The following is a 15,234-nucleotide window of genomic DNA, read 5'->3' on the forward strand; positions in this document are numbered from 1 at the left end:
TTTTAAGAGTAAAACATGGTCATATAACAAGGGACGGGGTGCTGAAATCGGAGATATAAAGGACTGGTCGAGATTTTCTTTTTCATATATTTACCCTTTGAACGGTTTTCTCATTTTTTCTTTGTTTGGATCCATTATTTAACATCTCGAATAACGGAGAAAATGCGACAGTATAAAAAAAAACAAAAAACAAAAACAATTCAGCGATAGTTATGTGGTAGATATCAGTGACTTATTTAGAGACACCATTTTTTTTCATTGTGACGTAATTTGTTAAGTTTAAAATATGGAAGTGAGTAATTTTTTAAAGTCGTTTTTTTTTTCAAAGGAAATATTAGACATCAATGATTCTAAGCTAAAAATGACAGACATTTTGAATAATATAATTACTTCCCTTCTTTGTATGGCTGTGTTGAAACAAAAGCGATTGCACAACGTCTGTAAACGAGAGTTTCCAGGGTAAGACGGACAAATTAAAAATAGTTTGGGGGCTTAATGCGCCATGAGTCTGCTATGGCAGCATATAGACATATTCTATCAAACATAACAGTTCTTTTAGCTTAAAATATAGCAGTTTATTTTAAAGAGGGGTGCAAGAGCAGAAACTGCTTTTTCAGTCTGTGTTTTCCGCCATATACACACACACACACACACACACACACACATTATTTATATATATATATATATATATATATATATAGTGTTGTCAGTAACGCGTTACTTATAATCTGATTACTTTCTTCAGTAACGAGTAATCTAACGCGTTCATTTTTCCAAGCCAGTAATCCGATTAAAGTTAGTTTCCCTAGTGCCTGTGCGTTACTATTTTGTTTTTGCCTCATAATGTACGTAGAATGAAGAATACTGTAGTCATGTACGAAGAGCATTTCTCATTGGGGGGGGGGGGGGGGGGGTCACGTGTTTTACGGTGCTGTCTGAGGCTGAGCGCTGTCTGCCACGGCGGTCAACAACATAGCATTCTGACGAGGCAGCGAGGCTAACAGTGAAAGGCAGGATATATATACCGCAAATGGATGCCTTTGCTCACTGGAAATACAGCCATTACTTCACATTTCTGTCCAGTAAAGATGACAAAAATATCTCCGTGCGTTGCAAACTTTACACTGGCTGAAAATGACTGTCGGTCGCTAAATCAACAAAGAAGCACTTGGAATTACAGTAAACGCGACAAAACTCGAAACAGCCTACAGGTAACAAGTTTTTACGTTTTATATATTTTCACTACTATGTTAAATCCTCTCTGAATACATCAAAACTATGAACGAACACATGGAATGGCCAAAAAAGTGAAATAACTGAAAACAGGTTTAATATTCTACATTCTTCAAAGTATCCACTTTTGAGGTGTCGCCAAACTTTTGGCCAATACTGTATATATATATATATATATATATATACTGTATATATAAAACTGTTCAAGCTCAGTTGTTGTTGGTTGCGTTTGAAAGCTTAGGTTCACAGTAATTCTAAATATCCATCTTGCCTCCACAGGTGCAGTTTTGGCTTAGCAAAGCAAAAGCTAGTGTCTTAGGTGCTAGTCAAATGATCTGCTCGAAAAATGATTTTGACCCATTATGAAATACGTTGTAGGATTCTTGTTCATTTCATTAATTTTTGTTTTTTGTTTTATTGCTTTACAACTTTTATAGACAATATTTTAACTGCTAGGTCTTTATTTTAAAGGGGAAGTTCAGAATTTTTGACATTAGCCTTTATCTTGGAGTTAGCGGGGGTTTATTTAGTCGTTGGAGTTGATTTGAACAAATTCCATGCAGTTTGTCAGTTATTTGTTAGTTTCAGGGCTCCGGGGTGGCTAAGCTAGTGCGAGTCAATGGTGGTTGGAATCAACTCCATCGACTAATTAAATCCCCGCTAACTCAAAGATTAAGACTTATGTGAAAAATTCAATTACATGTGATGACATTTTTTTGTTGTCATTTTTATGTTGAGGCAGCAAAAGGAGAAAAATTGGTAAAAAGTAACTGATAAATTACTTTTAAAGTAACTTAGTTACTTTGATAATAAAGTAATCGGTAAAGTAACTAGATTACTTTTTTGTGATGTAATCAGTAATTAAATTACTTTTTTAAGTAATCTGTGACAACACTGTGTATATATATATATATAAAGGGTGTAACGGTACATCTAATAGTATTGAACCGTTTCGGTACGTGGTAGTCGGTTCGGAACGGACACGTACCGAACGAGTTTCTGACGTAATAATACCCTTACTTTTCAAGGCTGTGAGTCGACCGGGTTACAGTTTCTTTGTGTAGATTATATTTACTCCGTCTTCTCTACTATAATGAGGACCAACACAGTAGGACAGTCCAGAAACGTCAACGGCGCGAGAACGCAGTGAAATGCGGGCGTTAGAGTCAATCAGCCAATGCACACCAGTTGAAGTGCGGCCGCGTGTTAGATGCGTCCCAGAAGCGGCTCAACGCGACGCACGCAAAAAGAACGGCAGAGTTTATTATTTGACGCGAGACGCGGCCCTCCTGCCTCAATACTACTAGCTAGGATCGGGCCGGAAGTCACTAGTGTAATAATACGGTGGATCCGGTTTATTTTCCAACTAATATGCAATCGTAACCTACTTTTTGAGTCCCATCAGATCTCTTGAGTGGTAGATCGGGGCACAGTTGACTTGTCTTTGTTGATTTACAGCTGTCTTCTCTGCTATAATAATAACCAACACGGCCCCGTGTTCAATACAAAGCCGTCCTACTACAACAAAACAAGTAGGAACTAATATTCACATAGGAACTGAAGTTATACAACATAAAATATACAATATAAATGAATACTACATCACATTTGTAAAATATAAACACATAATAAAATAAATAATAGCCCATTTAAATAAAAATAAATTGAAATGAGCTAAAACACCTGTAACTAAATAATAATAATACGCACATCCTGCTTACACAATTAAATTTATTAATTTCTGTGTGGCGCTTTAAAGGGTATGACAACACCTGGGGAAATGCTAATATTCTATCATTTATCCATCAACGCATGCCTTTTGAATTCATATCATGCCACTTCGTGTAATTACACACATCGCAACACCAAGAAAATGACAGAAATTAGGTCGACTGTCATGTTAAAAGGACCCGCCCCCGAGATGCCGGAAATCTAGAATATTGTGTGCGTGACGTCACTATAGAGAAACAACTGGCTCAGTGCTTAGTACTGAATGGCGGCGATGATGGCGGACAATTTTGTTTCTATTTGCAGCGACGAATCCGACGTAACGAACATTCTTCTAATGGTGACGAGGAGGGTTATGAACCTTTCTTTGGTGTTTTGGGTTATCAATTTGAGCCCAAACGAAAGCCAATGCAGCCAAGTGAAAGGATCATTGGGGGAGCAATCACACTGATGAAACCCCGACAACAGTTCGTGTGGGGAAACACCAAATGGTATGTTTTGCATTTCTTTTTGTGAAGCTGATACACCGTGACCGCAAAATAAAGTAATGTATAGAATAATTATCATTTAATATGCTATCATCGGTTTCGCTCTGCCAACCGACACAAATATGAATGGGATTAGAGGATTTGTTCTATATATTTTACGAGCGATAATTTATACATGTGTTCAGTCCTATATCCAATGCGTGATATGTTTTTTATTATAAAAGAGTACTCACTCTGGCCATTTCCCTCCTTTGCTTTGCCTGGGGTGGTGAGGTGGTCTCATCAGAGCCAGTCATCGTCCTCTTTCACCGGGCACCGTATCTGCTTTCAGCAGCAATTTCTTAGCAAAACCTGATTTCATTTGCCCATAGTTCGTATAGCTTTCAGGTGTAAAATGTGCACCACACAAAACTGTGCCGGAGGCTGGGTCTGCAAAATTAGCCCTCTTAGCACTGACGAACTTTACTCATTGTCTGCGTAGTCCAGCTCTTTTTCTCGCGTTCGGGAACTCATGGGTACTACATTGTGACAAATGGCTATTTGTAAACCACATAGCATGACAGGTTTGAACCATTTTAGCGATTTTTTGATAAAACACGAACGCAACTCTCTCGTCGATAAACAACGATGGCACCTGCCTCGACCTTTTGTTTCCTTGTTATGACGTCTCCGCCCCATTCGGCTGTTTCCGGAACACTTTCGGAAATGTTCGTCATTTTCGATAATTGCTCATTAATGTGACTGATTTTTTTGTTAACTTTATCAATATTTGTTATCTTGGCACGTAACAGTTCTATTGATGTCTCACACCCCCTTTGCGTTTTCATACCCTTTAACTTGAGAAAATCCACCAATAAAGCTTTTGAAAACCGTTCATAAGAAAAAAAAATATTTCACTGAGGCATTTCATTTGTAAAATACATGTTAAAATCTTTGTCATTGGGATTGCTTTTCTCTTTAGCACAGAACTTCTTTTATCTTCTTTCTTTCAGAAAGAAAGCTTACCAATACGTGGGGTCTGAAAGGCAAATTGTTGTTGGATTATCTTTAAATACCCGCTACTTTTTGGGCAGAATTCAAGCTTTGTATAGACTAATGTCCCTATTGTTGAAAACACAAAAGTGTGTAATAAACAACCAGCACATTTATATTTTGCATTTTGTTTTTTTACTGTACCGAAAATGAACCGAACCGTGACCTCAAAACCGAGGTACGTACCGAACCGAGATTTTTGTGTACCGTTACACCCCTAATATATATATATATATATATATATATATATATATATATATATACACATACAGTGAGAAGAACAAGTATTTAATACACTGCCAATCGGTTTTCCCATTGGCAGTGTATCAAATACTTGTTCTCCCCACTGTATATATATATAGCAGCTGTCGCTGCAGTTAGAGACAACGTCGATGCGCCACTGCCATAATACTCAATCTTAAAATATAGTTGGAGTTGTATCAGGGAAAGATCTTACCCTACTTTTTGGGCAGAATTCAAGCTTTGTATAGGCTAATGTCCCTATTGTTGAAAACACAAAAGTGTGTAATAAACAACCAGCACCTTTATATTTTGCATTTTTGTTTTTTTACTGTACCGAAAATGAACCGAACCGTGACCTCAAAACCGAGGTACGTACCGAACCGAGATTTTTGTGTACCGTTACACCCCTAATATATATATACAGTGAGGAGAGTATACAGAGTATACAGAGTGAGTATTTAATACACTGCCAGTCGGTTTTCCCATTGGCAGTGTATCAAATACTTGTTCTCCCCACTGTATATATATAGCAGCTGTCGCTGCAGTTAGAGACAACGTTGATGCGCCACTGCCATAATACTCAATCTTAAAATATAGTTGGAGTTGTATCAGGGAAAGATCTTAGGCGCTCCCATCTGGCAACACGTTACCCTCAGGATCTTGCCCACGTAATAGAGTCCGTCCGACCAACGGCAGAGCACCAACTGGCCAGCGCAGAGGCCGGACTCAGCCGCGTCTTCATCGTCGTCCGCGAAGCCATCGACGCCTTCGAGCTCTGCGAGGCCAGATACTTCGAGGACGTCCTCTGGCATCTTCACCTGCGACACACGCAAACACGCATGTCACTCCGCCTCACTGAGTCACGACACATGACATCGCCACGGGTCAGCCAATCGATCGCTTCCGGGCCCCAGACAAACTATGCCAGCCTTCCCAGTTGAAATGGATTGGATGTCTAAAAACGTCAATGGAAGCGAATAAGTTAAGGGCAACAAGCAACAAAATACCCCAGAGGTATACGGATATTACCAAAAAAAAATGTATAAAGACTGTATTTTTCACACTATAGACCCTACTCACATGACGTCACAACCACACCTCCGCGCCATATTGTCCGTCAACTCGACTTGTTGACGCATTACCGCTACGTAAATTCCTCCTATTATGGAGTGTTTTTCTGCTCGCTAACATTAATAATCAAAATGGTTAAGGCGTGTGTGGCGGTTGGTTGCAATAACAGAGAAGATAGACGGAGAGACTTGAAGTGCTACCGTATTGTGAGACCTGGAGAGGAGAGAGAGATGGACTGCTGCAATTCGACGAGAAAATTGGGCTCCAAACGATTACCACAGATTATGTAGTACTCATTTTATATCTGGTAAGATGCATTTAATATATATTTAGAGGGTTTTGGGCTGACAACCACAATTAAGATCATTGCGAGGCTAATCGCCAACAACACACAGTTTCAAATTCAAGATGCTTAGTTCTTCCACCATCATTACATTTTGAATAATATTTAGCTGGTACCAAGTGAAAGAAGCTGGCCTCGTCTACGGATCATCAGTTAAACAGGTGTGTCCAAACCTTTTGCAAAGGGGGCCAGATTTGATGTGGTAAAAATGCGGGGGGCTACCTTGGCTGATTTACATAGAACAATATATTTAAACAAATTTTAGCAAGCCCTTCTGTGTGTCACATTTGCTTTACTTTTTAAAAAAATTATTATTCATAATTTCAACAGTCTCGTCTTTGTGGCGTTCTCTTTCGACACTCAGGCTCTTGCGAAATACTGCTGTTGTGAAATGAAACTAGCTTCAAGTTGCTATAATTTCTCGCTGCGTATCTTTCCTGTAATGTTGTCGTACATGTCAGCGTGTCTTGTTCGGTAAGATCATTATCGCGTCACATCGAACTCTTTGAAAACAGCGACTGTCTCTTTGCAAATGAGGCAGACACAGTTGTTGCGTGTTTTATTGAAGAAATAGTCCAATATCCACCTATCCTTGAAGCGTCGGCCATCGCAGTCAACTTTTTTTTTAATTGATTGTCGCCATCTTAGAAAATTGGAAGGGTCACACGGGGTAATGTTGCTTAGAGTGCTGCTCTTAAAGTTTTTCAAACGTTCGTGAGAATAGGCTGAGTTTCTGTGGACAAGATAGTTGTAGATATCAGGGTAGCAGATGTCAGGCAGAGAGGGCGAAGACAGCGGGTCAAAAAATATCGATTTAGGCATAAAATATGGATCTGGCGAATGGATAGACTGAAGCTTTTCCACATAACGCCTTTTATGCGACGCATCCAATGAGTTTACAGCGTCTGAAAGCACCGGGGCTTCCATGAATTGCACTATAAATTGCACGACAAATTGAAACCATTGAGAATACGGATAAACAATGACGGACAATATGGCGGCCGGATACAGCGACACGTCATTCTGCGACGTTGGTGAGTAGGGTCTATAAATTGCACCTAAGTTTAAGTCGCACAGGCCAAAAAATGCAAAGTGCTTTTATTAATATTTAATTCAATTCATATCTTTGTTTTTGGCTGTTTTCACCTCATTCATTTCTCATCTTTGAATCTTATTTTTGTATTAAAGTCATTAATATTTTCACTTTCATTTATTTTATTTTTTTATTTTTAATTATGGCATCTTTGGTCCTCTATTCTTTAAAACATCAGGAATCAAGTGCTCCAGACTCGTACAGTACCCGTTTGCAGTCAGAAATGTTACTTTTTGGTGCAGCTTCAAGGGGATACGTCTGATTCGAGGTCATTATTCTGGAAAAACATGCATACTATTGACAGGTTGCAGATACTGTTATCCACTGTTTGACAACTCATTCACTAAAAGCCATGGGGTCACACAAGCAGCCTCCGACTGCGCGTCCGTCACAAGCGACACGGTACCGGTTTCGTCGCGTAACTATCTTCAGAGGGTCGGTCTATGAACTTGCCACCTGCGCTGCGCATCGGTGACTGTCAAATGACTGTCAAATTCTCAACTATTTGACAGTCTGCGCATGCGCAGTGCGCCTTCTTCGTTCAGAGAAGTTATGCACAATACCGTTAGTTCGTTACATATTAGTTCCCCTATACATACATATTACAATTAGTTAACAAAGGAGCGTGCGTGCGTACGTACGGTACGTGGGTTGTCAATAGACTCGCGTTTGACTGTATTTCGCGTTGTCTTTTGTCGGACATACGCGAGCAAACGTCTCATTGGAAAATTTTAAAATATGGTGAGTAAATTACCGTGTTGACGTTTCCTGCAAGCGGCTCGTAGTCGTCTTGTTTTGTGGGCGCTCTGCTCGGCGTTCGTTTCAAATTTCCAACGTCGCCCTTTGTTTGCTTTTCCCGCCAACGGCGCTCTGGTTTTCCCCCTCATTTACATATGGGAAGTCACTGTATACGTCACCACCATGACGAGCGATGATAGGCCAGCGCGCCCAGGCTAAACCAGAGCCGTAAAGAAAGAGAGTTGCGACACTCCCGTAGGGATCCATTGTAAGATTTTACTTCCGGGTACTTCCGGGTGGTGGAGATTCGGGTAGTTCCAAACATCGCTTCGACGAGGGAGGACCGCATTCATATGAATGGCTGGCTGTCAAGTATATTCGGAGTTAAGTTGATAAAAAAAAAAAAAAACGACCCCTTTTGAATTTTAAAAGATAGTCTGTATTCTATCAGAGGCGCTTTATGATGTATATGTCGAGCTTTAGTTGTATACGCGTGGCGTAATTATACATTTGTAGCGGATGATGTTGATGTGTTGCCGTGTTCCCCTTCAAAAGCCTTTTATGTCATGTTTTGAGGACTGACCATTGCTATCCATTTTTTCTGCTGCTCTTGGTGCTTTGGGAAACCATGCTCCACAACCAACCATCACAGGCCACTGATCTATAAAATGGTAGGTGTAAACAATAAACTGTGGTGACCCTTTGTTGGACATAATTCACCCACCGTACTTGTCTGTTTGGCCGAGCGCGTTACCGGCTGCGTCACAGTCACGTGACGGACCTTATAAAGAGCCGCGCGCGTTCCGGCTCATCAGGGAGAGAGAGTGTACGAGAGTTCAGAGCGAGCAATAAAGACTCTTAACAAGCAACCCGCTTCAAAACCATATATACCATTTTTACAAATTGTTTAATAAAAATATGATTTTCTTTATCAAAGGGTAGTAAGTTGTTATTGTTATACATTACACCATGTTACAGAAAATAATACAATTTTGTTCCTGTCTTGTAATCATTATGTGCTGCTTGGGTCCAAACTAAATGAAAAATGCCTCTAAAGAAGTACAGGTTTGGTTTTGCTAAACTCAGAGGCTATATCCAACTTTTAGGATTTTACATCCAAGTTATGCAGGAAATATTTGTTAAATGTCATTTCTTTGTGTTTCAGGTCAAACTAGAACAAAATAAGAAGGACAATGTACACACACACACAAATATATAAACATTAGAAAGTGCAACAGTAAAGAAAAGTGGAAAATAGAATTTAAAAGTTGAGACCACAAACCCAAACTTTTTCGGAAACAAATGTGTTTATATGTCAAAGTGACGAAACAAACTAGGAACTACCACTTAGAACTTCGGAGTTAAATTAATTTTCAATTATTCAAATTATATATTATTTTTTACATGATTTATTTTGATTATATAAGCATTATCTAATTTTGACTGGACAAAAAAAATCTGTGCATGAAAGGGTTAAATCAGCATATTTTGTATTGTCACATTAAACAAATTCGAACCCTTTGTTCCACGTGTACGGTTTTTCTCATCATATTACTTATCTTTAATCCAGTAACATTCTGACTTTATTCTCATAAGTCCTATTTTTTCGTCTTTGTCCCTAATATACGATGAGTATTAGGGCGAAAAAAAAGACAAAAAATAGGACTATGAGATTAAAGTTGTACTTGTAAGTACAAGAAAAAAAATCGTAATATTACGAAAATAAAGTCATGTGTTGTAATGTTACAAAATGTCTAAAATTAAATGCAGTGTAGCTAATTTAGCTAAATTAGTTATGTATTTCATGTAAATAAGCTTACTTTAGCTACGACGTTTAGCTAAAGCAAAGTATTTGTAGAACTCCTTCTATTGATTATAATTTCATGTGTCAAAAGATCAGTGGTGGACAGTGTTGTTAATAACGGCGTTACAATATAACGGCGTTACTAACGGCGTTATTTTTTTCAGTAGTGGGTAATCTAATTAATTACTTTTCTCATCTTGGCAACGCCGTTACCGTTACTGAGGACGGAAAGGCATGCATTACTATATTGGTCGAAAAGTCTGAGGGAGACGGACTCACCGAGACGACAGAGCAGAGCAGGAGCGGGGAGGAGGCAAGAAAGTTGTGACGCCGAGCAAACGCGATGCTAGGTAGCTCCAATAATACATGTTGTAGCCGATAGCCGGACAAACTACGCCCGCATGTTATGGTAGATATGGTATACATGGTAGATATCACATGTACTGTATATAGATATAACTAGATGCAAAATGACAGCCGCCATCTTAAAGCAGTAGGCTTTTTAGGACGGCTCTGTTGTAGAGAACCTTCCTCGCGAACCTAAGTAACTTTTTATCTAAAATACTTCTAAATCGGCAAAATCTTGACTTGAATCTATCTTTAAATGATGAAACAGTTTTAAAACTTTCATATGTCGAAAGTAGAGAGAAGGGAACTAATGCAATAGTGGGAGCAATTTTAACAACTTTTAACAGTTGATTCAGGGTAAAGGGTAAATTAGGGTAAAGAATTGGGCTCGGGCCAATTGTACCAAAAACCTCCACAAAAACACTTCACATAGTGTGGCCAATGTTTTTTTTTTTTTTTTTTTTTTTTTTTTTTTTTTTTTTTTTTTGAGGGGAAAAAAAAAAAAGTAATTATCACCAATTACTTTGCCAAGTAACTGATTACTCTTACATTCAGGTAATTGAGTTAGTAACGCAATTACTTTTTGGGAGAAGTAATTTGTAACTATAATTAATTACTTTTTTTCAGTAAGATTAACAACACTGGTGGTGGAATGTAACGAAGTAAAAGTACTAGAGCTGTCCCGACATAGTCGACGTCATCGATGACGTAAATCCGTCAACGAGCACAACATCCCGTGGACGGTTAATGAAGGGTTAAAAAATATATATATGCGTGGAAAGTTAAGAATGTCGGATGCAAGCGGGGAAAGCGGCACAAAGCCAAAAAAAGCGCACCAGAGTGTCCAAAACATTGACTTATTTCAAAGAAACAACGGAGGGTACACTCTTCTGTCCTGTCTCTTCAACGCCAAGCTTGGCTGCATGGTGGCTGTGAATAAACATCTCAAGCGCCGTCACCGTTTGTAATTTTTTTTTTTTTTTTCAGTTTTTGTACACCAGAGGGTGCTGTCGCCTTACTGAATAATAATGTTTCATTGACAATGGGCCTATAGACCCTACCCACGTGACGTCACAACTCCTTCCTCCAGACTGGTGCTGCCCAATTGTCCGTCAACACATCATGTTTACCTGTTACGGCTACGTACATTCCTCCTATTTACGACGTGTTTTTCTGCTTGTTAATATTAATAATCAAAATGGTGAAGGCGTGTGTGGCGGTCGGTTGCAATAACAGAGAAGATAGACGGAGAAGACGGAGAGACTTGAAGTTCTACCGGATTCCGAGAGACCCGGAGAGAAGAGAGCGAGATGGGCTGCTGCAATTCGACGAGAAAACTGGCCTCCAAACGATTACCGCAGATTATGTAGTAGTCATTTTATATCTGGTAAGATGCATTTAATATATATTTAGAGGGTTTTGGGCTGACAACCACAATTAAGATCATTGCTAGGCTAATCGCCGACAACATACACGTATGCATGTAGTGAGAGTGCTATCGCTAAACCGTATAAACATTAAAAGCCCTAACTCCATTGACAAAGGACATGAAATACATTAGACTTGACAGTGGATGTTAGCAATAACAAAAGATTTTGAATTGAAAATTTCGTAACTCACCTTTCCAAGCACAAGATAGATTCCTGCCGAATTTTCGTGGACGAGGACCTGTTTCACTCAACCAGCAACGAAGTATTTATAAGCCTCCAAGCTCTTAAAGTTTTTCAAACTTTCGTGAGAATAGGCTGATTTTGTGTGGACAAGATAGTTGTACATATCAGGGTAGCTAGCAGATGTCAGGCAAATACGGCGGAGACAGCGGGTCGAAAAACATCGATTTAGGCATGAAATATGGATCTGGCGAATGGATAAACTGAAGCTTTTCCACATAACGCCTTTTATGCAACGCATCAAGTGAGTTTACGGCATCCGAAAGCACCGGGTCTTCCATGAAATGCATTATAAATTGCTGGATCAATTGAGACCATTGATAATACAGACACAAAATGACGGACAAGGGGGCGGAACCATACAGCTAGCACGTGATTTTGTGACGTCGGTGGGTAGGGTCTATAAGTGCTATTAGCAGGGGTGCACATAAGTGGTCCGCATGCGCGCATGCGTACCGGACGTAGACAAACGCGCTGGCCCTCAACGACTTCCATACGCTTTTGCGTACCGATGGCTGACCACCGTATTTGCGGCGGACACGAGAAAATAACTTCTCAAAATGTCAAAGAGGCAGGCCACACTGAGTAATTACTTCCGTGTTCCCCCACCCCCGTCAAAAGACAGACAGACGACAGAGACGTCACCGAGACAGACAGACGACAGAGACGTCACCGGAGCTACCGAAAAAATGGACTTTTGCTGAAAAGTAGGAGGTACCATGGCTAGAAGCAAATGATGCTTGCACGGAAATGCGGTACAAAATGTGCTGTGAGAATCCCAATGTCGCCGATAAGAGCAGCGCATTTTATGTAGGGTGTTACCAATTCGCCCTTTCGACTGGTAATTAATTTGGCGGTACTCTCAACTTCCCACCGTAGTGAGAAGTGGACCGGCGAGTCACGTTGGCTCGTTGTCGTCGGTTGTCTTCGGTTCGTCCTATCTCCTCTTCAGGAAGGTGGCGGCGGGCATTAACAACACCGAGAGGCGTCGGATGGCGTTTTATGGGCACTTTTATTAACAAAAATAAAACATGGGGGACACAGCACTGGAGTCTACTTAACTGCGCACTTTTTCCACACACGACTCTCTCTCTCACTGCTCCATACTGACAACGCCGGTCATAATAAAAGTAACAGCGGCCCCTTGGGGGTGCCGGTAACAAGGGTAAAAAAATTTCAGCCATCCAAACTTTGAAAAGCACGAAAAAAACAGAGCATGTGGCAATTAAGCAAACTATCGATGTCAAACAGGACCCCGCTCGCCCTATGGACAAGTGGCGGAATAAAGGTAATGAACAGCGACATGCACTGACAAACGTGTTTTTTGCTCGCATTTTGCAAAGCTAAACATGCACGGTCAATAAGGTCTTATGGGGAGGACATCCCACTTTTAAAAAGGGTTGCAGTGACTTCCGGGTTGCGCATGGAGTAGACGCGGTTTTTGCAAGCTCCCATCCACCGTTCCATATTTTCGTTTCTTGAGCCTCATCTACACTTTTTTTTTTTTTTTTTTATGAGGTAAAACCGGACGATTCCCTGCCTGTTTGCTGATACCAGCCTAAAAGATTTCAAATATGGCAACAAAAGCGACCCGAAAGAAGGGTGACATATCGGCTCCAGCCGTATCCGAGGACGGAATGGAGGCTCTGACCAAGCTACTCGAAGAGCATAAGACTGCACTTTCTGCAGAGTTTAAATCTGCCATCGCACCACTGGAGGCAAAATTGGACGTCGTGCAGGCGACGATTATTGATCACGGGCACCGCATCGCCTCACTTGAGGCGAATACTGACGAGCTCACCGACAGAATGGCGGCGCTTGAAGCCAAGTGCGCGGCTATGGATGACAGCTACAACAAGCTAAGAGCAAGAACAATCGACCTCGAGTCACGTAGCCGCCGCAACAATCTACGAATAGTTGGCGTCCCCGAATCAATTGAAGGCACGCAGCCCGCGGTGTTTTTTTCTGAGCTACTGAAGGAAATCTTTTGCGAAGAGGTTCTCTTCGAGGCCCCGGAGCTCGATCGAGCTCACAGACTTCTGGTAGCCAAGCCAGCTATGGGATCCAAGCCCAGAGCGGTGATAGCACGCGTCCACCACTACCAGACGAAGGCACTGATCATACGTGAAGCCCGAAACAGGAGAGGCAAGCTTTCCTACCGTGGAACACCGGTCGCCATCTACGACGACTATTATCCTGAAGTGGTGGAACAACGCCGGGCCTACAGGGAAATTATGTCGAGGCTTTATCAACAAGGCTACAAACCAGCGCTCCTGTATCCAGCCAGGCTACGGATCTCCACCAAGGACGGGAAGAAAAAGTTCTTCACTTCTGTGGAGGACGCCACGATCTTCTTGAAAGCACACCGTGACGATGCGGCAGGACACTCAGCTGGAGAGTAGTGGTAACGTTATCATTCCAGTTGATCTTGTTGACAATTGACTACTTCCAGAGGTTGCATTAGCATAAGGAGCTAACGTTGATAGCCACAGTGTCGACTGTGGTCGTTTTTGTTTGCTTCCTCCTTTTTTCCTCCCCCTTTTTTTTTCTCATATTGGCACAGCACAATTGACTGATAATTTATTCTAGTTATTTTGCCCATGTTTTCGCGTTGACTACTTGACGGTTGATTTATATGCTGTGATGCTAACAGCTAGGCTGATGCTTGTATTTCTATTAATTTTTTTATCACTCATTTCCCCCTCAGCCTTTCATGCTGGGCAGAATAATTGGTTATGTGGGGACTACTAATGTAGGGGTACTGTTACATATATGGGAGCAGGACTGAGATTAGGTGGATAGGAAGTATATGTACAGTATAGGGAAAGTTAGGGAGAGCTTGCAACTTACTGTTGCTTTCTGTATAGTGGTTTTTTGGAAGTTTATTTTATTTTTGTGTGTTTTCTTATTTCTTTAAACGGGCTGGGAAATGGGGAGGGAGAAGCAGTTCTTCTTGCTTAAATTTAGGCACTCTAAAGGCTATTTTCTTTGAGAGAATGTGGCAGTGCTATCATAAAGGGTTTACACGATGTTATGTCAGTACCAATATACTCTATAGATCGGACGATACATGAATGGGGATCTTAATGTTGTAAGCTGGAATGTCAAGGGCCTAAATCATTCAATTAAAAGAAAGAAGGTATTTAATCATTTAAAGCAGTTTAAACTGGACATTGTTTTCTTACAAGAGACACATATACGGGCTTCTGAGCACCCCAGGCTTATGGTGGGCTGGCCAGGGCAGCACTTTCACTCTGCATTTGAGGCCAAGGCAAGGGGGGTCTCTATATTGGTTGCCAAACATATACATTTCGAACCAGACAATGTCACAGCTGACCCAAATGGGAGATTCATAATCGTTATCGGGAAACTTTTTTATACAAAAATTATACTTGCTAATGTTTACGCTCCGAACACCGATGATGTTTGCTTTTGTTGACAAT

The 15,234-nt window shown here is 40.7% G+C and overlaps 1 protein-coding gene across 2 annotated transcripts in view; it reads right to left on the reverse strand.

The window, feature by feature from the left end:
- phf19 (PHD finger protein 19) overlaps positions 1 to 10,162 on the reverse strand; it is a 52,998-nt gene extending 42,836 nt beyond the window's left edge. The window contains exons 1-2 of one of the 2 annotated variants that reach the window (XM_057824935.1): positions 10,053 to 10,162; positions 5,375 to 5,542 (exon numbers count right to left, since the gene is read on the reverse strand). In XM_057824935.1, coding sequence (XP_057680918.1) covers positions 5,375 to 5,536 — 162 coding nt within the window. In that variant the 5' untranslated portion in view covers positions 5,537 to 5,542; positions 10,053 to 10,162. Of the gene's footprint in view, positions 1 to 5,374; positions 5,543 to 7,985; positions 8,096 to 10,052 lie in introns of those variants that run through there. The other variant, XM_057824934.1, reaches the window with a different exon arrangement.
- Between the last annotated feature and the right edge of the window lie 5,072 nt (positions 10,163 to 15,234).

This window comes from Corythoichthys intestinalis, chromosome 20 (assembly GCF_030265065.1).
Source record: "Corythoichthys intestinalis isolate RoL2023-P3 chromosome 20, ASM3026506v1, whole genome shotgun sequence".
Taxonomy (NCBI): Eukaryota; Metazoa; Chordata; class Actinopteri; order Syngnathiformes; family Syngnathidae; genus Corythoichthys; species Corythoichthys intestinalis.